The 26,317-nt window shown below is 41.4% G+C and overlaps 1 protein-coding gene across 2 annotated transcripts; it reads right to left on the reverse strand.

The window, feature by feature from the left end:
- Nucleotides 1–3,384: 3,384 nt before the first annotated feature.
- LOC132896072 (chemokine XC receptor 1-like) lies at nucleotides 3,385–6,855 on the reverse strand. Of its 2 annotated transcripts, XM_060936794.1 has the most exons (3): nucleotides 6,743–6,855; nucleotides 5,084–5,140; nucleotides 3,385–4,557 (listed from the first exon to the last, which is right to left on the reverse strand). In XM_060936794.1, exon 3 carries the CDS (start codon nucleotides 4,541–4,543, stop codon nucleotides 3,575–3,577), a length of 969 nt encoding a protein of 322 aa, XP_060792777.1. In that variant the 5' UTR covers nucleotides 4,544–4,557; nucleotides 5,084–5,140; nucleotides 6,743–6,855; the 3' UTR covers nucleotides 3,385–3,574. The 2 variants fall into 2 exon arrangements, with proteins under 2 accessions (XP_060792777.1, XP_060792776.1); XM_060936793.1 differs by lacking the exon at nucleotides 5,084–5,140.
- Between the last annotated feature and the right edge of the window lie 19,462 nt (nucleotides 6,856–26,317).

Here is a 26,317-nt window from a genome sequence, read left to right on the forward strand (position 1 = left end):
TAGAACAGAGAACTCCTCATATCCCAGTCACATAACGCGTAGTTTTAGTTTGGTTCAGTTTCTAAACTCATTTACTCATGCGCATTCATACTTTATCCAGACTTCTTTTTTTTTTCACATCTCTTTATAAAGTCCTCATTCTCATTTCCCCCCCCCCCAGTCACATCTGTATAGCATGTAAAAAAATAAATAAATAAAATCAATAAGTTTGTTTGAAAAAAAGTCTGCTTTATTTTTTATTATTCTCTTTCTGTAGAGAGACAAAACCCAGTACAAATCACAATGCTCCTATACATGTACTGTTATGCTGCATATCAGCGATTTCCTCTTTTATTTTGGGGGAAAAAAAGGTTTAAATATATCCAGAGCTGAATCCTATTTTAGCAATCAAAAAGGGAAGAAAATGTATTAATATTTTGGCAATAAATCCTAACATGCATCACGCTGTAATCGTTTCTGGTGTGTGTGGCTTTTTTAAGGAACCTCTTGATATCCTGTGTGTCAAGATGGTAAGTGATGAGAATCAAATAGATCTGGGATTACTACTCATTTACTACTCATTCACACACTCCAGGCTTTGATTTTATTTTTTTAATTGCACTGTGTTTGAGGTTTTTTTTTTTTAATTAATCTTTTGCAATGTCTTCTGGCACATCTGGCATGGGGAGGGTTAGTTGAAAGAGTAGACGATGTTTACTGAGTTTGGGGTGGGTAGTGCTGTCAAAATTGGGCCCGCCCAGTTCGTTAATCATTAACTGTTCAAATGGTGAGTTACCAGGTTTATTACAGGGCTATATTTAACAGAAGTTGTTTTACACACAACAGATAAGTTTTATTTTGTAATGTCAGTAAGGTGGGCAGCACGGTGGTGTAGTGATTAGCGCTGTCGCCTCACAGCAAGAAGGTCTTGGGTTCGAGCCCCGGGGCCGGCGAGGGCCTTTCTGTGTGGAGTTTGCATGTTCTCCCCGTGTCCGCGTGGGTTTCCTCCGGGTGCTCCGGTTTCCCCCCCAGTCCAAAGACATGCAGGTTAGGTTAACTGGTGACTCTAAAATTGACCGTAGGTGTGAGTGTGAATGGTTGTCTGTGTCTATGTGTCAGCCCTGTGATGACCTGGCGACTTGTCCAGGGTGTACCCCGCCTTTCGCCCGTAGTCAGCTGGGATAGGCTCCAGCTTGCCTGCGACCCTGTAGAAGGATAAAGCGGCTAGAGATAATGAGATGAGATGAGATGAGATGTCAGTAAGGTCACTGGTCACCACTGAATCAGAGACACAACACTGGACAACAAATACATTGCTCTCTGAAAAGTTCTGGGTGTATCTTTGGGCTGCTGAGCTCAAAAATCCCCCTTCAGTGCTTTCAGTATCCGGTATGACCCCCTTGTGCAGCAATAACTGCAACTAAACGTTTCCGGTAACTGTTGATCAGTCCTGCACACCGGCTTGGAGGAATTTTAGCCCATTCCTCCATACAGAACAGCTTCAACTCTGGGATGTTGGTGGGTTTCCTCACATGAACTGCTCGCTTCAGGTCCTTCCACAACATTTCGATTGGATTAAGGTCAGGCCTTTGACGTGGACATTCCAAAACATTCACTTTATTCTTCTTTAACCAGTCTTTGGTAGACCGACTTGTGTGCTTAGGGTCGTTGTCTTGCTGCATGATCCACCTTCTCTTGAGAGTCAGTTCATGGACAGATGTCCTGACATTTTCCTTTAAAATTCGCTGGTAGAATTCAGAATTCATTGTTCCATCAATGATGGCAAGCCGTCCTGGCCCAGATGCAGCAAAACAGGCCCAAACCATGATACTACTACCACCATGTTTCACAGATGAGATAAGGTTCTTATGCTGGAATGCATTGTTTTCCTTTCTCCAAACATAACGCTTCTCCTTTAAAACAAAAAGTTCTATTTTGGTCTCATCTGTCCACAAAACATTTTTCCAATAGCCTTCTGGCTTGTCCACGTGATCTTTAGCAAACTGCAGACAGGCAGCAATGTTCTTTTTGGAGAGCAGTGGCTTTCTCCTTGCAACCCTGCCATGCATACCATTTGTATTTCAGTGTTCTCCTGAGGTGCACTCAAACATTATTAGCCAATGTGAGAGAGGCCTTCAGTTGCTTAGAAGGTACCCTGGGGTCCTTTGTGACCTCGCCGACTATTGCACGCCTTGCTCTTGGAGTGATCTTTGTTGGTCGACCACTCCTGGGGAGGGTAACAATGGTCTTGAATTTCCTCCATTTGTATACAATCTGTTTGACTGTGGATTGGTGGAGTCCAAACTCTTTAGAGATGGTTTTGTAACCTTTTCCAGCCTGATGAGCATCACCAACGCTTTTTCTGAAGTCCTCAGAAATCTCCTTTGTTCGTGCCATGATACACTTCCACAAACATGTGTTGTGAAGATCAGACTTTGATAGATCCCTGTTCTTTAAATAAAACAGGGTGCCCACTCACACCTGATTGTCATCCCATTGATTGAAAACACCTGACTCTAATTTCACCTTCAAATTAACTGCTAATCCTAGAGGTTCATATACTTTTGCCACTCACAGATATGTAACATTGGATCGTTTTTCTCAATAAATAAATGACCAAGTATAATATTTTTGTCTCATTTGTTTAACTGGGTTCTCTTTATCTACTTTTAGGACTTGTGTGAAAATCTGATGTTGTTTTAGGCCATATTTATGCAGAAATATAGAAAATTCTAAAGGGTTCACAAACTTTCAAGCACAACTGTACACATGTGATCAAAGTCATGCTAACATGAGGTGAGCATAATTTTCCTGTTATTGACCTTCAGAAGCAAAACAAGACACATTAAATTAGGCCCAAGTAGACTTAATCTGTAGACCTACTTTTCAGAGTTATTAATCTACCCTATTAATGATACTGAAGTGGGAAGAAATGTCAATATATTTTCCTAAATTATGTACAAAACACGCAAAACCTGTCATTTGCATTGATATTCACCCCTATTGGAATGGAAACTCTAGATTTCTTTCTTGGTTACCAATTTGCAATCAGAAAGCAGAAATAAACGGAGCCCAGAGTTGGTTAGAGAAGTTAACTCACAGGATCATGAAGAGGAACGAGCTATCAAAACACATCCAGGACAAAATTCTATAAAAACATAATTGGCGTTCTGCAGTCCATTATAATCGACCGTAATAAGTTTACGGATAAAAACCAGATACCAGAAATACAAGTCGTGATGATTTCTTATAAGTTTTCTTCCAAAACTCCTTTGGGTGAATCTGTTGCTTTCCTGCTAGATGTACAAGTGTGATTTTGAAGATTAAATTGTATTTCTATTCACCCAAAGCAAAGATGATACAGAAATGTTTTACTGATGTCACTACAGTTAGAGAAACCTTGTTTGTAAGCGTTAAACTTTGGAATAAAATTCAACCAACTATGAGGTGTGTGTGTGTGAGTGATATATAATATTGTGTGTGGAAAGAAAAGTGAAAATATTCTTTGACATTCTAAAGATCTGAAACCAAGTCTCCAGAGTGAGAAGATTCAATTCACAAAACATCATGACTTACACCCACCTCCGGGATTTGATTAATTAAACTGCTGCAACTGATGATGTTCTGTCGTTCCCATTTCTGCAGAGTTTGGAATCACTTCCCTTTCAAATATCTCTCTCATTTCCTTACGATATTTTATGCCAAATAAACCATAAATTACTGGATTGAGGCAGCATCGGGTGTAAGCCAGAAATCGACAAATTTCCCAAGCGTAAGAGAAATGTTCCATGTTGTAGGTAATCATCTGATGATAACGTAAGATGTCTAGAAAAAGCATTATGTTAAAAGGAGCCCAAAAAATAAAGTAAGTAGCTACCAGAAAGAAGGCAAGTCCAGTAATTCTGTGTCTCTGATTTGTTGGTGACTTGAAGATGGTTTGTAGAATCCTGATGTAGCAAAAACCCATGATCAAAAATGCCCACACAACAATAATAATATGTTTATATACTAGAGCAACAATCACTGCAGCAAAGATGCTGTATGTATAGTACTGTGCATCAGGAACTATATTCAGCAGGGCTGGCAATGCTACCAAGATGCTCACCGCCCATGCACAGAGTGTGACGCAACATCCTTTTTTCCAGCTTGACTGAGAGTGCACTACAGACGTGTATCGCTGAACACTCATCAACACCAGAAAGACCAGGGTACTGTAAAATCCAACTGCGAAAATAAAGTGAGCTGCTTTCCATGCTGCTATTCTGAGAGTAAAACCCCAGATATGGTCATAGACCCAGAACACCAAATAGACAGTGAACAGCAGGTCTGACACAGCCAAGTTGCGTATGAAGAAGATGATCGGTGATTGAAGCCTCAGATAGAAGACACTGATTGCAACAACCAGGACATGACCAATGAGACTGAGGAGGATCACAATGCTGAGAATTATGGGAATCGCAATGTATGGATCTGATGCCTTGAATTCTGTGTTGTACTCTTCATATTCATAAAATAAATTTTCATATGCATCATCTTCATTGTCGAATACAGTTGTAGTCTCCATCAGTGTGCTGATTTCTGAAAAGCAAATCCATGATTTGTTAAACAAATAAATAAAACATCTTTGCCATCCTGTTTTACTCACATGAAATCCATTTGATTACTGAGTGAGCTGGACTCAAGAGTTATACAATATGGCCTGAGCCCAAATGTCATTTTGACATTTTCTACTCAATAGAGTTCCAAATTATGAACTGAATTTTTTTTCTTTTGGTGAATGTATCTGAAACGGAAGTAAACTTCTAGCATTTTAAAATCTCATTAACCGCAAAAGTGTAAAGGCAGAAAAACTGAATGTAAATATTTAATTACTTTCCACTGAATGATGCTCCACCTCCCACTACATTTGTAAAATCATCTACTTATAGCAAAACAAGCTTTCAAACAAATATTAAAGAATGATGTTTACCACAGGAAATGAAAAATAAGTTCTCGTTTTGCACCATCCACAGAATCAGCCTTTTTCCGTTTCATCATGGGTTCAAATCTGAGGTGCGTTTAATATCGTGGTCCGGTCACAAAACAAGCTCTAATTATCACTTACATTATAGCAGCAATAAACACTCAGTCTCTCACAGGCCATTTTTCACTCTTCCTCTTTCTTGAAGTGAACAAGACAAAATAAACGCAGGATGTTCTTTTATCAGTAACTCATCAATTAATTAAACACATATTTAATAAAATACAATGAATAAAACAGTTTATTATCAGGTTTAGATTATGTGGAGTGAGTGTAGTATTAGAAAGAGCACGTTCGTATAATGACTGTATTCGAACAAACACCCAGCAAACACAAAAACGTTTATATAACGTTGTATAAACGTTTGGCTAACGTTTCAGAAACGTGACAAAATAACGTTTAAAAACGAAAATTTGTGGACAATTTTTTCGTTTAATAAACGTTTGAAAAAACGTTATATAAACGTTTGAAAAACATTCTGGAACCCATCATACAACATTCTGGAAACGTTTCAGAAACGTTTTTTAAAACATTGTATAAACGTTTCTTAAAACCATTTAAAAACAATAGTAAAAGGTTTCTTTAATGTTTTAGAAACGTTATTAGAAACATGTTAATACCTGTTAAACTTATAATATAACAACACATTTTTGTTATTGCACTTAAGTTTATTTCATTCTTCTTTGCAAGTTCAACAAAACCGATTTGAGAGCAGTTTTTTTACATAGACAATATTCACATTTACATATAAAGCCCTCATGAACAGCAAAAATGATAAAGATACTAGTATTAAAAATGTATCTAAATTTATTAAAGAAGCCTTGCTACTAAGAACCAAAACATTAAAGTTAACGTAATCATAGCAAATGCGCAAAATCAGTTAAAAGTTGAAATAAAAAAGCAAATTAAATCAAATAAGTTATTTGGCCAATATGTGGCCTTCTCGATCTTGTCCCAACAGCAACACGCTCAAAATGGCGCTACTTCCAGTCCCTGCGCCTGCGCAAAGACGTAGGTCGCGCAGGCGCAGGGAACCAGCGAACAAAATGCCAGGGCCAAAAGGGCGTGTATTTTAGCAAATATAAAACGACGAATGGTCGTCTATCCAAATTATTCAAACCATACTTGATAATTACGAGACTAGAGCCACACATTTAATGATTTATCTATCCATCTACATCTAAAAAATATTTAGCTAGATCGAAGGTTTTTTTTTCAACGTTTATTAAACGTTTATACAACCACTTGTTTTCCATAAAATTATTCCCATGTTTTTTGATACTTTTTAAAAACGTCATCATGTAGTGTTTATAATCACACAATTAATTGTAGAAATTTTAATATTATCTGTTTTAGCCAGAAGTCTCCGAATATGTATAACGTTTTATAAACGTTTCATAATGAAACGTTTTATAAACGTTTTGTGTTTGCTGGGACATCAATATAAATCTGGAAGTTGAATTACAGCCAGAATTACTGTCCGAGCTGCAAAGTTAAACAACCAGTCGTTCAGATTAGACAATTTGTGTGTGTTTGTTATAAAGAAAAACACTTAAAATTAATGGCTTTGTTGTTTGTGTGTAACAAACTTATAAGAGTTTTATTCAATAATGTCAGTAAGGTTATAATTTAATAAGATAGTGATAGTAGAAATGATCACATACTGAATCAGAGACAAATATACATTCAAGTCTGTTAATAATCACTGATGAGGAAAAAAATAGTTGAAATAAGAGTTCTTACCGGTGTTCCTTTGCTGAATTATGACTTGGCTTACTGAATGAAATCAAATGTATCAGGAACTTAAGTCACTGGAGTCCTTTTATTTGTACTGAGTGTCTGTAAGATGATCAGTGTCAGTGGTGTTCTCCTTTGTCGAGCTTTTTTCACACTGTGCGTCACACACCTGCATTTGCAACTGTTAACAACAAAAAGTGTAACTACAGACACTGAAAACATGTTTGAACCAACAGCAATTTTTTGGAAGTGTGAGGTTTTGAGGTTCAAGTAACTGGAACTCAAAACCACCACCACTCCCGGTTCCTGTTAACAAGAATGCTTCTCAGTAGAATCAAGATCAGAGAAAAACAAATCCTTACAGTGCTGTACCATATATGCAAACGGATCCCAGTCTACAAAAGTATATTTTCATATGTATTCAAATCTACACATACAATATATTTGCAAATTTTCAAAATCTATGCAAGAATATCTGCATTTATACCAAAAATCTATGCAGTGATATTTGAAAAATAATTTTAATGAAGTGTATTACATTTTGAAAAAAAAAAGAAACAAAAGTTTGGGGTTAAATAATAATAATAATAATAATAATAATACCAGAAAAATTTGCTTCAAAAAGTAAGCTAAATACAGTATGTGTCAATAAAGTATAACATTTCCACAGCACTGCAGGGACCATGAGTGTTTTGTACACAGACTGTGACAGACATGACATTTCAGCTTGTGGTACAGAAACACAACCAAGACTGAGGTGACTGAGGACACTGTCTCACCCACATGATCAGTCTTCTACCCGTTCCTATTGGTTGGAAAGAAAAAAAAATATGCAGGTTTCCGGGTGGTGTAGTGGTTAGCACTGTCACCTCACAGCAAGAAGGTTCTGGGTTCAAGCCTGGTGACTGATGGGGGCCTTTCTGTGTGCACTGAAAAAAATGGCCTGTTAAATTAACACAAAAAAATCTTGTACATCGGTTGCACTTATTAAAATCATATCCACTAAGACAAATTAAGTCATGTTTGTCAAACAGAACATGGCTTAGTGGATATGATTTTAATAAGTGCAACCGATGTACAAGATTTTTTTTGTGTTAATTTAACAGGCCATTTTTTTCGGTGTGGAGTTTGCATGTCCTCCCCATGTCTGTGTGGGTTTCCTTCACAGTCCAAAGACATGCAGGTTAGGTTAATTGGTGGCTCTAAATTGACCGTGAGTGTGAATGGTTGTTTGTCTCTGTGTGTCAGCCCTGTGATGATCTCGGAGAATTAGATCAATGTTTATCATCTGCAAATGGAGGGGATGGTCGAACAATTTAATTAAACACTTAAAAATATGATTTGTAAGTTCATTCATGGGGACAATATAGTGTCCCCATGAATGAACTTACAAATCATATTTTTAACCCTTCTAACCTCTTTAGAACATTATTTAGGAACCAGCTTTTGATTTCTGTTTAATGGAAATAAATAATCATAATTATAATTAGGGTTTGGACTAATTGTTCTTTATTATATATTCACTACAACAGTAAGCAAAGTCAGTGTCACATTAATCTGATCTACCAGAAATTAAGCCATTATGTTCATTTTAAACAAATTAGTCCCCGCATGTTCATTAGTCAATTGCTGTCTAGTCAACTGCTGTCTAGGCATCATTCTCGGTGTTGTTATCATCTAGTTGAGGTCCTCCATTCTGGGTTTTATTCTGTAATAAACCAATGAAAAAATAACTGAATAACACACCAATTTATAACCAAATAACATACGAGTTAACAACTGATTTTAAAATGTTACACCACAAGGTATGCATGTTTGTATGTATGTGTCCTTTTCTTTCCCTTTTATATTATTAATTTATTTTGGGGGTTTGTTATTCACCTTTGGCGGCTTGTACTACAGGCTCACTGCCATCAAGAGAGCTGGCCGACATTCTCCTGAGAAGGTGCAGGATTTCTCCTTGGTTTTCAAGTAGAGTTTGAACCTTAATTTTCAGCTGGACGACTGCAAAGATAAAAAATATGACAGGCCACCATGTGAAATAGATGTGTTGTTCACAAGCAAATAGCACTATGGCAGAGGTGGGCAAACTATGGCCCGCGGGCCACATCCGGCCCGTTGGCGTTTTTAATCCGGCCCGCGGAAGACAATTATATAAACATGATTGAGCAGATCTATAAACTATAAGCATCAGTGTTATCACGTAGACAGGTGTTCTAGAGATCCGTCTTTCCAGTCAGTCGTATTCACGCGAGATTAAATTTGCAGAGTGGTGCAGCGCGTGCCATGGAAGTCATTCTGGCGCCCGTGCCACTGATGATCTCGAGAACACAGGATAAAACTTTACAATGAGTGGTCCTAAAAAAAGAAAAGTGGACAGTGAGTGCAGGGTGTTCAATAAAGAATGGACAACTAAATATTTTTTTGCTGAAGTCCGATCAAAGGCTGTATGCCTTATTTGCAAAGAAACCGTTGCAGTTTTATAACATCAAACGGCACTTTTCCTCCAAGCATGCTAATTATGCTAACAACCAGTCAGCGCAAGCAGGGACGAATACAGCTCAGCGGTTGCTGAGTGAATGTGAGTATTAACACTTTCTCTTTTTAAAACTATGTTGGAGCTGTAATAAGATGGTAGTCACATGTTTACAGACATAATAATATAAAAAGTATAACTCTTAGTAATTTTGGTTGTCGTGGGTGGCTGCTGTAGTGCTGGTGTTTGTTTTTAAGTACCGTGTGCTTTTGGGTGTCTGCTCCGCCCCTCATTTATGTCCCTGTCTGCTATTATAGGTGTATTACGAGCAGCTGACCTTGCTTCTGCTTATATCTGTTCCTGGACTTTTGCCTGTGGAGGTTATTCTGATCTATGAGTGGCCTTTTGGGATATGAAAACCTGTTTGGAACCTGTGTTTTGATTTTTTGAGGACTGGAAATATTTCAGTGAGTGACTTTGAACCTGAAAACCAGTTTGGAGTTTTTTGCTTTCTTGAGCCGTTTTGTTTGATTTTGTGGGCTGGATGGATCCAGTGCCAAACCACTGAACTGCAAACATGTTGGCATGGTGTGGTACCCAAACTGTTGAACTGCAAACATTTTGGCATGGTGTGGTACCTCTCCTACTAATGGTGGTTGGTTGTACTGGCAGGCTGGAAGTGGATGGTTAAAAAAAAAAACACTCAGGTGTAAATCTACGAGTTCAGTGAAATGTACAAAAATGATATGTACTTTTATGTAATTTAGTTCAATTTAATGATATGCAATTTAGTTGTATGTATAAAATGATACAAATATACTGGCATCCTACTCATCCTGGCAGCTCAAAGATGTAATTTAAGAATTAAGTGTGCTACTTTTCTTACTGTCACGTGTGTGTGTGTGTGTGTGTGTGTGTGTGTGTGTGTGTGTGTTACTTTTCTGGATGGATCCAGTGCCAATCTATTGAACTGCAAGCATTTTTCTGCTCTGTCTTTGTTGACTGAGAACTAAAATAAATGTCAATCTGATCTGCATTTGGGTCTCTGTCAGTGAAGGCCTTACAATAACACTAAAGCTTTTCCGGTTTATGTTCGATATGTATGAATTTGGTGTTGGCCCAGCCCGCCTGGCAAATTTCAAAAGTCAATGTGGCCCCTGAGCCATGGCCGTCGTAGGTGGGGGTGCTACAGGTGCTGCAGCACCCCCTACTGGCGAGAGTGAGAATTTTTTATATTATTTTATTTTCTCAATCTGTAAATGATCTGTCTGAAAACTGTAGGTATATTTTGGACAGTGATGACAGATTATAATTTAGTGATGACAGATAAATAATTTAGGTCGACTTGATATCCTGGTCGCAGAAGCGTTGCCAATGGTTACTGTTGTCAGTTTCCGGCTCGCTCTATTCTGTGTGAGAGTCCGTAGGCTACATGTAGGCTACAGATGAGAAAGGAGCTATGTCACAAAAACAAATTGTTGATTTTTTTGGGAAACCACTGCCTCTAAAGAAGAGCACCACTGCAACCATCCATGAGGAGGATAGTAGCGAGAGCAATGTGAGTAGGCCGCCGCCACCTCTGTCAGTGCCTGATCCACGGCCAGATCCAGCTCCTGCGCCCTCAACCCATCCTAGCTTGGTGGGCCTAGATAAACCCTCACAGCCAACATCAGAGTTTAAATTCCCCTCACAGTGTTGTGGAAATGAAAGTTTTTCCCGTTCTGTGAAACCGACTTGGTTTACGAGATGGCAGTAACTGCATTATGTTGAGGACAAGGATGTAATTTTCTGCTTTGTGTGCTTGAAAGCGGTCGAAAAAAAATTCGCAAAAAGAGACAAAATTAAAAAAGATAACCCCTTTATCAACACTGGATTTACAAATTGGCGCAGGGCCGCAGAAAAATTTAACGAGCATGAGAGATCCGACTTTCACCGCGAATGCGTTCAAAAGTTGGCTGCTTTGCAGGATGTCCCAGTAGATGCTCGGTTATCCCATGCGTGTGCCAAAATGCAGCTCACAGTGTGACACTGCTTGGAGCTTCTCTTCAGGACCATTCAATTCCTGGGCAGTAAAGGCATTGCCTTCAGAGGCGACACAACACGAGAAGGAATACTTTATGAATTAATGCTGGAGCGTACCTATGACCTCCCCGAAGAACGAAAATGGATTGAAGGGAGAAAAAACAGGATGTCAGCCACAATCCAAAATGAAATCATTCAAAAGTTCGCCCATGCCATCCAAAATGAAATTGTTGCCCGCTCAGCTCACTGTCGATTTTATGGTCTGACAGCTGATGGCACGACCGACATCAGCAACACAGAGCAGTTCTTCTGCAGTCTCAAGTATGTTGACAGCAGCCTTGTGCCCCACACAGCATTTTTGGGGTTTTACAACGTCCCAGACAGCACAGGAGAAACTCTGTTCAATTGCATTAAGGACATTTTCTTACGACTGAGCCTCCCTATGGAACGGATTACAGGATTTTGTTTTGATGGAGCTGCCAATATGTCTGGGCGTTTTTCAGGTGTGCAAGCTCGGCTGAAGGAGGTGAACCCACAGTCACTTTATGTACATTGTGCCAACCATTCTCTGGATTTAATTCTTCAAGAAGCCGCGCGTGAAGTTAGCCTTGTGGCTGACACCCTGAACTTTGTTCAGGGCGTCTCAGCGGTAATCAGAGAGTCATCAAAACGAAAAGATCTCTACCAGACATTTTTTGGCTGCGATGAGGTTGCTATCAATATTTTGGGCCTTTGCCCCACACGGTGGTGCATTCGTGACATGGCCATCAAACGCGTCACTGCAGCTTACCCTTCTCTGCTGTCTACACTACACGAGTTGCAGGATGACAAGAGTGTCAGGGGAGACAGCAGAGCAAAAATCGGGGGACTCTACAAACAGGCTTTAAAAGGGAGAACATACTTCGGTCGTCTTTGCTGTCATGCCTTGTTCGAGCCCTGCGAAGCAGTTGCCACAAGCCTACAGAACGCCACAGTAACTGCACAAGGTGCATTGAAATGCATACAGGTGCTGAGAGAGCAAATCACCACACTCCGGGATGACACTGTTGTGGATGAGCTGATTGGCAAGGTTGAAATCTGAGCATCACAAAACGCCCTGAAAATGCCAGACACCACCATGAGAGTCAGTAAAACCCCAGCTCGTCTTCGCCAAACTACCAACCCAGAGGCCGTAGCCAGGTGTGCACTGGTGGATTGGCGTCGTAGCTTTTTTGAGGCTGTTGATGTCATATCGACAGAGCTGGAATGACGATTTGATCAGGGCAGTATGGAACTTGCAGCGAAACGGGAGAGAGCTGTTATCAAAGCGGCAGAGGGAATGCGCGTCAATCTGGAGGAACTTGAATGAATGAATGAATTTATTTATTTCGAACATGTATAAAAATGTATGTAACTATTTGTACATACAAAAGAAAGAAAATGAAAAAAGTGACAAAAAAAAGAATAAATAAAATAACATAAAGAGCTAATACATTACAATACACCGCACATTGTTCGAAAAAGGAGTGGGAAGAAGTACAATACTTTTTTTTAAAATTTCCCACCCCTTTTTAACTACCCCGAAATCCAAACTACATTAATACACCTATAAAAATATATACCATATATACACTTCATGATTATCCATATAAATTTATAATTACAAAAATAAATATATACTACATACCATATCCATATCCATATATACACATATACATACATATATACATATGCACATATATATATATATACACATACACATATATACATTTACATACATACATACACATACATACATACATATATATATATATATATATATATATATATATATATATATACACATACATACACACATACATATATATATATATATATATATATATATATATATATATATATATATATACACATATACACACACACACACACATACATATATATATATATATATATATATATATATATATATATATATATATATATATATACATACACACATATACATACAAACACATACACTTCATAAATATCCATATAAATATATAATTACAAAAAAAATATCGACTACATACTTATCCCAGTAAATATGAAGATATCTATCCCCATAAATAATTATATACCATATACTAAGCTAGTTCTAATATAACAATCAACCCTATTCTATTTATCCCTCATCATCCTCCATTAACATACTTCCTCTGTAATATACTTGTTTAAAAATATTTTTTTGTACCTTTTTTTAAACAGATTTATATTTGCACTTTGTTTTGTTTCTGTCTCCAGTCTGTTCCATAAATTCACCCCACAGCTCGATACGCACATGCTTTTCATATTTGTTCGAACTTTTGGTTTTTTAAAATTTAGGTCTCCCCTTAGATTATATCCCCCCTGTTAGGACTAGGACTGTTTTGGCCTCTAGAGGCCGCTGTTATTTCCTTTTCATGTCGTGTTTATTTTGGCCTCTAGAGGCCGCCACTGTTCCTGTGTTTTGTGTTTGTGTTAATTGCCTAATTATCTTCACCTGTGTCCTTAATTAGTTTGTCTATTTATACCCCTGAGTTCAGTCCTCTTGTCACGGAGTCTTTGTGCTGTTATGTTTATCTCCAGTTTCCTTTGTACTGTGTTTTTTGATCTTCTTAGCTTTTGAATTTTTGCACTTTGCTTTTCTTTTGGATTATACTCTTTGGTTTTTTTTTGTCTTTTGTTTTGCCCTGTATATAGTGTATATAGTTTAAATAAACCTTTTGATTCTTTTTCTACTTCCGCCTCACGCCTCTGCATTTGAGTCATCCCCCTGGTGGCCTAGTGGGGGTTTGCTGGATTATCACACCAACGAACCAGGTTCGAATCCCAGCAAAACCCTAACAGAAAGACTCCGTCATGACCGACTCAGCAGAGGCTGCTTCAACTGTCTACCCGGCCAACCTTCAGGGAATTATGGCAGCTTTGACACGCTTCGGAGCGACCATGGACGCTCATGGACGTACGCTCACCAGCCAACGTGAGGCCCTCGCTCGCCACGAGGAACTGCTTCAGCAAATTGGGAAAACCCTGGCACAGCTGACATCTCTGCCTGCATCTCCTGCTCCTGATCCAGTTCCTGCTCCTGATCCAGCTCCCACTCCTGCTCCAGTGCCTCCTGCAATGCTGCCTTCTTCACCTTGCGAACCCAGCCTTCCTGCACCACAGAGGTATGACGGCAAGCACAGTGAGTGCCGAGAGTTCCTTACCCAGTGTCAACTCACCTTTGAGCTTCAGCCTACCACCTACACTACGGATCGCCGCAAGATTGCCTTTGTGATCACCTTATTAGCTGGTAAGGCGCGAGCCTGGGCTACTGCTATCTGGCAAAGACAGGGACCTGAGTGCTTTGATTTCCAGCTGTTTTCTGAAGAGATGCTTCGGGTCTTCGATCAGGCAGACATCAGTACCGACGCAGCCCGAAAGCTCATGTCCATCCGGCAAGGAGGAAGCGTCGCAGATTACGCCATCTCGTTCCGAACACTCGCAGCAGTAAGTGGATGGAACGAGACTGCCCTGGTGTCAGCCTTCCACCATGGTCTGTCTGACCCCATCAAGGACGGTCTGGCCTCTATTGGATGCCCAAGTGACCTCGAAACCCTCATCTCACATGCTATTCGTCTGGACAACAGGATGAGAGAACGCCACCAAGCCTTGAGCCCCCCCAGCCTCCCTACCTCTACCTGGAGACCGTCTACCTCCTTCAGTGACTGTCCAGAACCCATGCAAGTGGGTCGTACTCGCCTCTCCGCATCTGAGAGGGAGCGCAGAAGGAGGGACAAGTGCTGCATCTACTGTGGCAAGCCTGGTCACTTCCGAGCATCATGTCCCGAACTCTTGGGAAAAGGACCGCCCCGTCCAGCCGAGGGAGGGTTGTGACGGGGCCTACCCTCTCTCCCGGACTCCCTGGCCAAGGAATCTACATCCCGGTCTCCATCTCCTGGGGTGAGTCTGTCCACTCTTGTCAAGCTTTGATAGACTCAGGGGCGGCTGGGAACTTTATGGATATTCACTTCGCCCAAAGCATCAATATTCCGACTGCACCTCTTGAAGTCCCACTGTCTGTGTCTGCCCTCGATGGCCAAGCGTTAGGTGATGGAAGAGTCACCCAAGTTACTTCTCCAGTTTTCCTCCAGTCTCAAGGTCACAAGGAAGAAATATCCCTGCACCTGATTCCTTCACCTGAGTTCCCAGTTATTCTAGGCCTTCCTTGGCTTACTCGCCACAACCCTCGCATAGACTGGGTAACAAGCCAGGTTGTGGAATGGGGCCCTGCATGCCATGCCTCTTGTCTGCTCTCTAGCTCTCCTGTGTCTCCTGCCGAGCCCCCTGATCTCACCGAGTTATCTCAAGTTCCCACAGAGTACTGGGATCTCAAGGAGGTATTCAGCAAGAGCAGGGCCGCCGTTCTTCCTCCGCACCGGGCCTACGACTGTGCCATCGACTTGCTCCCTGGGACTACCCCTCCTCGTGGCAGACTGTTTTCACTCTCTCAGCCAGAACGCAAGGCCATGGAGGAATACCTCAAAGATGCCCTGGTCTCTGGGTTTATTCGACCCTCCACTTCACCTGCTGGAGCCGGCTTCTTCTTTGTCGGCAAGAAGGATGGGGGGCTCCGACCATGTATTGATTACAGGGGCCTGAATAAGATCACTGTGCGCAACCGATATCCCCTTCCGCTGATGTCCACAGCTTTCGACCTGCTCCAAGGCGCCACCGTCTTCACCAAGTTGGACCTACGGAACGCATACCACCTCATCCGTATCCGACAGGGAGACGAGTGGAAGACTGCCTTTAACACCCCGTCTGGGCACTACGAATACCAGGTGATGCCCTTCGGACTCACCAACGCACCAGCTGTTTTTCAGGCCCTAATCAACGACGTCTTAAGGGACATGATTAACCTATACGTTTTTGTCTACCTCGACGACATCCTTATCTTTTCCAAGACCGTGCAGGAGCACCGCCACCATGTCCGCCAGGTTCTCCAGAGGCTGCTACAGAACAATCTGTTCACCAAGGCCCAGAAATGCGAATTTCATGTTCCCGAGGTCTCCTTTCTGGGATTTATTGTACGGACAGGCCAACTCCAAATGGACCCTGCCAAGACCCTGGCCGTCCGGGACTGGCCTACTCCCAAGTCCGTTAAGGAGGTTCAGCGGTTCTTAGGATTCGCTAACTTCTACCGCAAGTTCATCAGGAACTTCAGTTCTGTGGCAGCACCCATGTCAGACCTCACCAAAGGGACAGGTGGATCTTATGGCTGGTCTCCTCAGGCAGGAAAGGCGTTCAAAGACCTCAAGGACCGCTTCTGCACGGCACCCATTCTGGTTCTCCCGGACACCTCCCAACCATTCATCGTGGAGGTGGACGCCTCGGACAGTGGTGTCGGCGCGGTGCTCTCTCAACGTTCGGAAGGAAAGCTGCACCCCTGCGCTTACTTCTCCCACCGCCTGAGTCCTGCTGAGTCCCGGTACGATGTGGGGGATCGAGAACTGCTAGCGGTCAAACTGGCCCTTGAGGAGTGGAGGCACTGGCTGGAGGGAGCACAACATCCATTCCTGGTTTGGACTGACCACAAGAACCTGGAGTACCTCCAGCAAGCCAAGAGACTGAACCCTCGACAGGCTAGGTGGGCCCTGTTTTTCAGTCGGTTTGACTTCACCCTCTCATACCGCCCCGGCTCCAAGAACACCAAACCTGACGCACTGTCCAGACTGTTTTCTGCCACTAACAGGGAGAATGAAGTCGGGCCTATTATCCCTGTGTCCCGGATTGTGGCCCCTGTCCGCTGGGGTATTGAGGAGGCTGTCCGACGAGCCCAACGCCAGGACCCCGGTCCTGGGACGGGGCCACCAGGCCTCTTGTACGTCCCACATCAAGCCCGGGCCAAGGTTCTCCAGTGGGGTCACTCTTCCCCTCTCACCGCCCACCCGGGAGCTCGGAGGACCCTGGACTTCCTGAAAAGACGCTTCTGGTGGCCTAACATGGAGAAGGAAGTAAGGTCATTTGTCCTGTCCTGTGAGGTTTGCACCAGAACCAAGAACCCACGACAGCGTCCCCAGGGTCTCCTGCATCCTCTGACCATTCCCCGGCGTCCCTGGTCCCACGTGGCAGTCGACTTTATCACGGGTCTCCCTGAGTCACAAGGTAACACGGTCATTTTGGTCTTAGTTGACAGATTCTCCAAGGCCTGCCGCTTCATACCACTGTGCAAACTCCCCTCTGCTCTTGAAACTGCGAAACTTTTGTTTAATCATGTCTTCCGAGTCTTTGGTCTTCCACAGGACATCGTCTCAGACCGAGGGCCCCAGTTCTCCTCCCGAGTGTGGCACGGGTTCTGCAAGGTCATCGGAGCCACTGCCAGCCTCTCCTCTGGGTTTCACCCACAGTCCAATGGTCAGACGGAGAGGCTCAACCAGGACCTGGAAACCACCCTGCGAGGCCTGGCTATGGATAACCCGACATCGTGGAGCACCTGGCTGCCATGGGCGGAGTACGCCCACAACACCCTGCAGTCATCGGCCACCAAGCTGTCGCCATTCCAGTGCCAATTCGGGTTCCAGCCACCTCTGTTCCCGGACCAGGAGGAGGACGCGGGGGTGCCCTCGGTCAACCAATATGTGAGACGGTGTCGCAAGACCTGGAGCAAGGTCAGGAAGACCCTCATACAGACCTCCAGAACCAACCAGACTCAGGCCAACCGCCATAGAAGACCTGCACACGCTTTCCGCCCTGGGCAGCGTGTTTGGCTGTCCACTAAGGACCTTCCACTGCGGGTGGAGAACCGCAAGCTTGCTCCTCGCTACATTGGCCCCTTCAAGGTGGTGCGCAGGGTGAACCCTGTCTCCTACCGGCTCCAGTTGCCCCGGACTCTGAGGATCAACCCCACTTTCCATGTTTCCCTGTTACGGCCCGTACTGACGTCTACGTATGCCCCTGCCCCTAGGAACCCCCCACCCCCCCGCATCTTCCAGGGGCAGACTGTGTTCACTGTGAATCGCCTGCTTGACTCCCGCCGGGTCCGCGGCGGGTTGCAATATCTGGTGGACTGGGAGGGCTATGGTCCTGAGGAGCGCTGCTGGGTTCCTGCTCGGGATGTCCTTGATAAAGAACTATGTCGGGACTTCCATTCGGCCCATCCGGATCGCCCTGGGAACGTCAGGAGACGCTCCTAGAGGGGGGGGTCCTGTTAGGACTAGGACTGTTTTGGCCTCTAGAGGCCGCTGTTATTTCCTTTTCATGTCGTGTTTATTTTGGCCTCTAGAGGCCGCCACTGTTCCTGTGTTTTGTGTTTGTGTTAATTGCCTAATTATCTTCACCTGTGTCCTTAATTAGTTTGTCTATTTATACCCCTGAGTTCAGTCCTCTTGTCACGGAGTCTTTGTGCTGTTATGTTTATCTCCAGTTTCCTTTGTACTGTGTTTTTTGATCTTCTTAGCTTTTGAATTTTTGCACTTTGCTTTTCTTTTGGATTATACTCTTTGGTTTTTTTTTGTCTTTTGTTTTGCCCTGTATATAGTGTATATAGTTTAAATAAACCTTTTGATTCTTTTTCTACTTCTGCCTCACGCCTCTGCATTTGAGTCATCCCCCTGGTGGCCTAGTGGGGGTTTGCTGGATTATCACACCAACGAACCAGGTTCGAATCCCAGCAAAACCCTAACACCCCCTCTCTCTCACTAAACATTCCTTGTATATTTTTCGGCAATAGATTATTTCTTGCTTTGTACATTATTTGTGCTGTTCTGAATTTGACCAGATCCATAAATTTCAACGTGTGATTTTATGAATAGTGGGTTTGTGTGATCTCTGTATCCTGTTTTATTTATTGTCCTTATTGCTCTTTTCTGTATTGTACATATCGGCTGCAGAGTGGTTTTGTAGGTGTTTCCCCAGACTTCGACACAATAAGTCAGATATGGCAAAAATAATGAGTAATATAGAGTATGCAAAGATTTACAATCAAGAATATATTTTGTTTTCCACAGAATTGCCAAGCACTTTGCCAGTTTTGCTCGTACATATCCTACATGAGGTTTCCAGCAGACTTTAGGATCCAAAATCACACCAAGAAATTTAATTTCCTGTACCATTTCTATCTTAATATTGTCTATTATCAGTTCTACATTACAACCTATTTTATGTCTCCCAAACAACATAATCTTTGTTTTGCTTAGATTTAATGATAATTTATTTTTGTCAAACCATAGTTTTAGTTTATTTATTTCAGTTGTGATTATCTCTAAAGTCTGCTGCAAATTCTCACCGGAACAAAAAATATTGGTGTCATCTGCAAACAAAACAAATTTCAGTTCTTTCGAAATTGTACATATGTCATTGATGTATATTATGAATAATTTCGGACCTAATATTGACCCCTGTGGTACCCCGCATTTAATATTCATGAAATCAGATTTATGGTCACCTATCTGCACAAACTGTTGCCTGTTTCTTAGATAGCTCGACAGCCAACTCCACCCGACTCCCCTAACACCACACTTTTCTAGTTTACTTAATAATATATTATGATCAATAGTATCGAATGCTTTTTTTAGGTCCACAAATACTCCAATTGCTATTTTTTTTATTGTCTATACATTTTGTGATTTCCTCTATTAGTTCCATTAGTGCCATCGATGTTGATCTGTCCGTTCTGAATCCATATTGACTGTCTGTAAGGAGGTTGTGTTTTTCAATGAATTTGTCCAATCTATCTGAAAAAAGTTTTTCGAGTATTTTGGAAAATTGGGGGAGTAAAGAAACAGGCCTGTAGTTTGTGAAATGGTGTCTATCTCCAGTTTTAAACAATGGTATCACTTTTGCAATTTTCATTTTGTCTGGAAATGTACCTGATTGAAAAGATAAATTGCAGATGTGGGTGAGTGGTTTCACAATTCCCTCAATAACTGTCTTTACTGTTAACATGTCTATATCATTCCAGTCTGCAGAAGTTTTGTTTTTACATTTTCTTACAATTTGGATAATTTCTTCCTCATCAGTTGCAGTTAGAAAAATTGTACTTGGATTTCTGTCCCCCATATCTTCTATGTTCCCACATTGTGTTGTCTCAGGTTCCTTTATTTTTGCCGCTAAATCTGGTCCCACATTTACAAAGAATTGGTTAAAACCATTCACCACATCCTTCATATTATTTATGGTCTTGTCATTTTCAGTGTAGTACTCCAGGTAATTTGTAGTTTTGGATCCATTTCTCACAATACCATTTAATACAGTCCATATACCTTTAATATTGTATTTATTTTTCTCCACTAATTTATTATAATAGTCTTTCTTACATATCCTCATAATATTAGTTAATTTATTTTTATATTTTTTATATTTTTCCTCTGCCTCTATAGTTTGATGCTTTAAGAATTGTCTGTATAATATATTTTTCTTTTTGCAGGCATTTTGTAGCCCCTTGGTGACCCACGGACTATTTGTATATTTATGTATATTACTGTATTTCTTTATAGGACAATTTTTATTATATAGTTCATTGAATATTATTAAAAATTCCTCATATGCTTTATCAACATCTTTTTCTTTATAAACTACATTCCAGTCCTGTATTATTAAGTCATTTTTTAGTGCAATCATGTTTTCTTCAGTTTTCACTCTTATATATTTATAATTTTTGTATCCTTTTTCTTGCTATAATTACAGTAATATACATTAAAAATAGGTAGGTGGTCACTGATGTCTGTTAATAGTAGACCGCTCTCTATATTATTTTCCAGGATATTAGTAAATATATTATCTATTAAAGTGGTGCTGTGAGAAGTGATCCTGCTTGGTCTGGTAATAGTTGGATACAGTCCCATACTGAACATTGAATTAATGAACTCTTCTGTCATTTTGTGTTTCTTATGATTTAAGAGGTCGATGTTAAAATCACCACAGATGTACATGACCTTCTGAGTTGATTTTATAAACATACTTTCCATCCAATCTATAAAAACTTCTATGCTTGATCCAGGACATCTGTATATACAGCTCACTATTATATTTTTCATTTTTTCACAGCATATTTCTATTGTAATACACTCCATCCAATCATCAACAGCTACCGTCATTTTATTATTAATTTTATATTCCAAACTATTATCAACATATATTGCCACTCCCCCTCCTCTTTTGTTCTTTCTATTGATATAATTTAATTCATACCCGTTCAGCTCAAAATCTACTCCCATCTCATCATTGATCCAAGTTTCTGATATGGCTATTATATTGAATGGAGTATTGAACTGACTAAGATATTCCTTCATTTTATGGAAATTGGCATACATACTTCTGATATTGAAATGAATAATTGATATCTTATTTCCGTCTCTAATCTTTGCATTGTATTGATATTCAGTGTAATACCGGCAGCTGATATTGATGTTGCTGAAAAGATTATTTTCCGGATCAATATTATTTTCCATATCTTGTATTTTGTGCTCAGTATAATGGAAAGTGTCCAGTTCTTGTGTCCAGTGTCCAGTCCTTGTGTCATGATTGTAAATTGCTTTATTTGGCTCCCTCAGAATTTGTCCAGTTCCCCAATATCTCGGATGACCAAGATCTTGGCCTCTTCTGGAGATCCCTTCAGCTTTATGAAAATCTTGCAGTTTTGTGTCCAAGTGTTTTGGATTTTCCCCTGTTTCCTTAGTAGTCTCGCCTTTTTTGCAATGTCTGCATTTTTTTTTGTTAAGTGCTCATTTAAAAAAACATCTGAGCCTTTCAGTTTCTTCCCTTGTTTTAACAATTGCATCTTATGCTTTCTGTTGGCAAATCGCATTATTACAGCTGGTTTGCCAGTGTTGCTTCTCCGTGGGAGAGGGTGACATGCTTCAATGTTATTGCTTTTTACCTCAATCCCCTTGGAGTGCAGGAATGCTAACACCTGTTTCTCCACAGAGTTAGCATCCTCCTCATTCAGTTCCTCTCCATCTCTTCTTGCCACTGCTCCAGCATATGAGCGGGGCTGAATCTGCAGTCCGGTCACAATGATGTCATTCATCCGGGTGTACTGCTTCAGCTCCTCCACTCGGTTCTCGAGAATGGCGATCCTCTTTGCCTTCTCCGTGTTCTGCAGACTCAGAGCTTTGACCTCTTCTACCAGGTCCAGGATGGTCTTCTGCTGCATCCTGACAGCAGAGATTTCTTCACCCAGAAAGTCGAGGGATTTTTTAATATCATCTATCTCCTTGACCGTAGGCGCTTTCTTCGGGGGCATTGCATTTGTTGTTATTACGTGGCCCGTTCCCGCGCTACCTCTCGGCCTGCTCCCGCGCAGCTTCGCTCCCGCGCAACCTCTCGGCCCACTCTCGCGCAGCTTCGCTCCCGCGCAACCTCTCGGCCAGGTCTTCAACTTCAACTCCCGCAGGAGGTTGACACAGAGCGCCTTGAACTCCAGCTCAAAATGCTTGGGCCAAGCATCGCAAACCATCTCTGCCATGTCACGAAAGACAAAGGGTCTAAGGGTGTCACAGTCCAAAATGTGGCGTCGTGTTTGACCGAGCTCCAACCCCAAACAAGAGCCATGTTTTCAGAGGCAGAAAAACTGATAGAGTTATGCCTGTGCCTACCCATCTCCGTGGCATCATCTGAGCGCACTTTCTCCGCCATGCGTCTTTTGAAAACATGGATACGCAGCACCATGACCCAGAAAAGACTCACACACCTTTCTTTGATGCATGCCCACACTGCAATTCTGAACTCTTTGGACATTCGTTCCCTCATGAGAGACTTTATCTCCACAAACCCGGAGCGCACCTCGACCTTTGGACACCTGTAACCAGGCACTGATAGCAGCTCAGTTATGGTCCGCACATTTCTGTTCATGTTCACGTTAACAGTTTAATAGCCTACTAACTTGGTTGGGATGGAGAGTCTTATGGAAAGTCTTATGGAAAGGAATTTTTATAATCTTATTTTTTGTGCTTTGTGCGTGCACGATATGGAGAGCTGTTTTTTTTTTAAAGATTATTTAATTATTGTCAGAGACAAGTTTTTGCAGTAAATTTTAAATTGGCAATTTGAAGTTGTATATGTCAATAAAATGTTGAATATCAAGATATCCATTTATTTATTGGATGATTACTGAAGTGAACGGTGGTCCATTGGTGTGACTTTCAGCATACTAACTAGCTTCAAAAAGCTTGGCACTAATACATGTAGTCAATGAGGCCTGTGTCTTGGTACAGCAAACAAGAATAAGTTGGTGATGTGTGTAACTGCATCTTAATTTTCTTGAATTGGCCTCAATGGCTACACGATTATTTCTTCCAAGGCTGACATTGTGCTTTTGACAGTAATTTTATTTATTGGTGATTCTTTATGTTGCCAAATAGAGATATATTATTAAGCAAGTCTATGGGCATTAATGCATGTTTTAGATATGGCTTTGGATTGGTTATATAGCCTAGGGAATACAGATGACATTTTTGACTTACATCAGAATATTATAGATTACAGCACCCCCTGTTAAAAACTACCTCCAGCGGCCCTGCCCTGAGCCAAAAAGTTTGCCCACCCCTGTACTAGTATATGCCTATTCATGCAAGAGCCTCATGAATGTTGATTTTCCTGTGTCATCATGCTCTACTCTGATAGCATGCATGGTCAAGCGTTCTGCAGAAACAATTCTCATGTGTGCATTTCTCCTATGCACACTATACACCCCAATGATGCGAGAATCACATGGCTCAGTGAAGATGGCTTCAGAATGTTCGTACACTCGACACATGAAAGAGTCCTCAGGCATGTTGACAGCATGAATCACCTCGCAGCATGAATGATTAGGCAGTACAAAGGCATTGTTTGGTGACTTTGTTGATACTGTTGGGTTGACCTTCACTGCTAGTTCTGGCTTTGTACTCCTTTCACTTAGTCTTTTGACAATTTGTGCCATTGGCCTTCTTCCTGATCTTACAAGCTTTTTGAGCTCATGCATGTAGTTTTCAAACGGAAAAGCTGAACAGGATTCTAAATATCCATGCTCTTCACTTCATCAGCTAGATGAAGCAGAGAGTGCACATTGTATACAAGGAACTCGTTGCCATGTAACTTGCGGTCCTGTGAAACGAAGTGCACAAGCAGTTCGTTGGCATAGCCTCTGTGCGTTTGAGCAAGCTCAGGACTCACAAGGTTGGTCATGAGTCATGAAATGATCATACAAGTCCTGCCTAAGAATTCGATGCAAGGCTATTTTCCCTGTATAGAGCAGGAATTGTCTATATTCTGTGGCTTTCCACCAGTCCACATCTGTCAACGGGCGTGGTTTCCGTGCGAAGGTAGAGGGGATACATTTTTTCATTCCCTCCAGCCGGAGACTTATCTGATGGATCTGGTCTGCTGAATGCCTCACATCTCGTCTACCTCGCATCCATATAAGTAACAGCCTCTTCATGCAACCCAAACACACTTGATGCATATAGTCTATAGGGAACAATTTCACCATATCAATGGGTAGCAAAGATAGGAGAGATTCCCCATGGTGATGTTCTTCGTTCGAGTGGTTCCGAAATGATGAATCTGTACGAAGATCTAGGTTTTCTACTTCTGGGTAGGTTATCCGTCCGAACCACTGACCTTGCTGAGCACATTTGTCACATCCAAAATACCCAGTAAATGACTTTGTCATTTTAACCATGGCCCTTGCAGGTGCATCACAGACCATTCATGTCATCTGAGGGTGACATGAATGGTTTCCTCGCCATCTTGCAGACCATGCTGAAGAATCATCTTCACATCTTGAATGGTATCATTTAAGAAATCCAAATCAGTGGGCTTGGATTTTCCGCAGGTCAAGGCTACAGGGAAGACTGTCGTTGGCTTTATATTCACTATAGCACATAGTACTGGCCACAATGACAAAGTTGAGCTTCTAAACAATGGCAGGCCATCAATGTTCAATGAAAGTTCTACTCTATCCACTTCTGCTCTTTTATGCAGTGGATACATCTTCAAATGTTTCACCAGCTCACTAGCCAATCCAAAATAATAATAGTCCATTCCAGATTTGACTTCAGTTTCCACCTGGCTAGCAGTGTGCAGCAAAGTACGAGCTGTACTCAGTAGATCAGGATGGCCAGATGTCTTGAGTACTTTTAGAGGACTGTCCACAGCATTTTGTTTTACTTGGTACTCTGTCACCCAGGATGATAATTTGTCCTCAAAACTATCACTTTCGCTTTCTGAATCTGCATCTGATGACACTGTTTCATGTTCGTCAATGTAGTCCCATCCACCATCAGAATGATCATCATGATCTGGAAGCTCAGAGTAACCATCGGAAACAGCATCTTCAAATTCTGATTCACTGGTAGCCGTAGAACCTTCGTTTGTAGTTGTTGTCCTGGTTTCTGCCTGTACTTGTAATGCTGGTAGTGGTGGACGTGATTCTCCATTATTATTCAGGTCTATGCACTCTTCGTCAGATGATTTGTCACTTTCGTCAGTTTCCACAAATGTGTCTCTGCATGGCTTCTTCAAAGTTCTAGTGGCTGCAGCCCACCTACATTTGTATTCCTGCTGTCGAATTTTCTTCATGGTGGATGGAACGAGTATTCTCTGGAAAGCAATCAATGAAAATAAAAAAATATATATAGCATGCAGACATGCACCTGTACCAATGAAATATGTATTTTAGAACCTTGACTGTTCAAGACTGGTCAGTATTTTAATCTAGTTTAGATATGGATGCAACTGAAGGTCCAGAGATTTCTATATATATTAGTCTTTATTAAAAATTAAACATGAATAAATAATATTTTCAGGGATGTAGCCTAGGGAATCTAGCACTAAAATGGGCGGACCTAGAAAAAAATTTCTTTTTACATGACTGGTGTATATATATATATATATATATATATATATATATATATATATATATATATATATATATCCTAGTACTCCAGAAAAAAAATCTAAAGAAATCTAGGTGGGGGAACATGTTTAAATATTTACGTTTCTTACCCCCTACGCCCTGTAGGGTTGCGGATGGACGTTTCAAGATGTAGGCATATATTTATGTAGTGTATGTGATTTTTATCATCAATTACTGGTCTCCTCCCATGACGAGATAT

The sequence above is a fragment of the Neoarius graeffei genome, chromosome 13 (assembly GCF_027579695.1).
Source record: "Neoarius graeffei isolate fNeoGra1 chromosome 13, fNeoGra1.pri, whole genome shotgun sequence".
NCBI classification, from domain to species: domain Eukaryota; kingdom Metazoa; phylum Chordata; class Actinopteri; order Siluriformes; family Ariidae; genus Neoarius; species Neoarius graeffei.

Bases quoted from the DNA above. Each gene is read 5' to 3' on its own strand.
- LOC132896072 (XM_060936793.1), bottom strand. From the start codon at position 4,543: ATGGAGACTACAACTGTATTCGACAATGAAGATGATGCATATGAAAAT.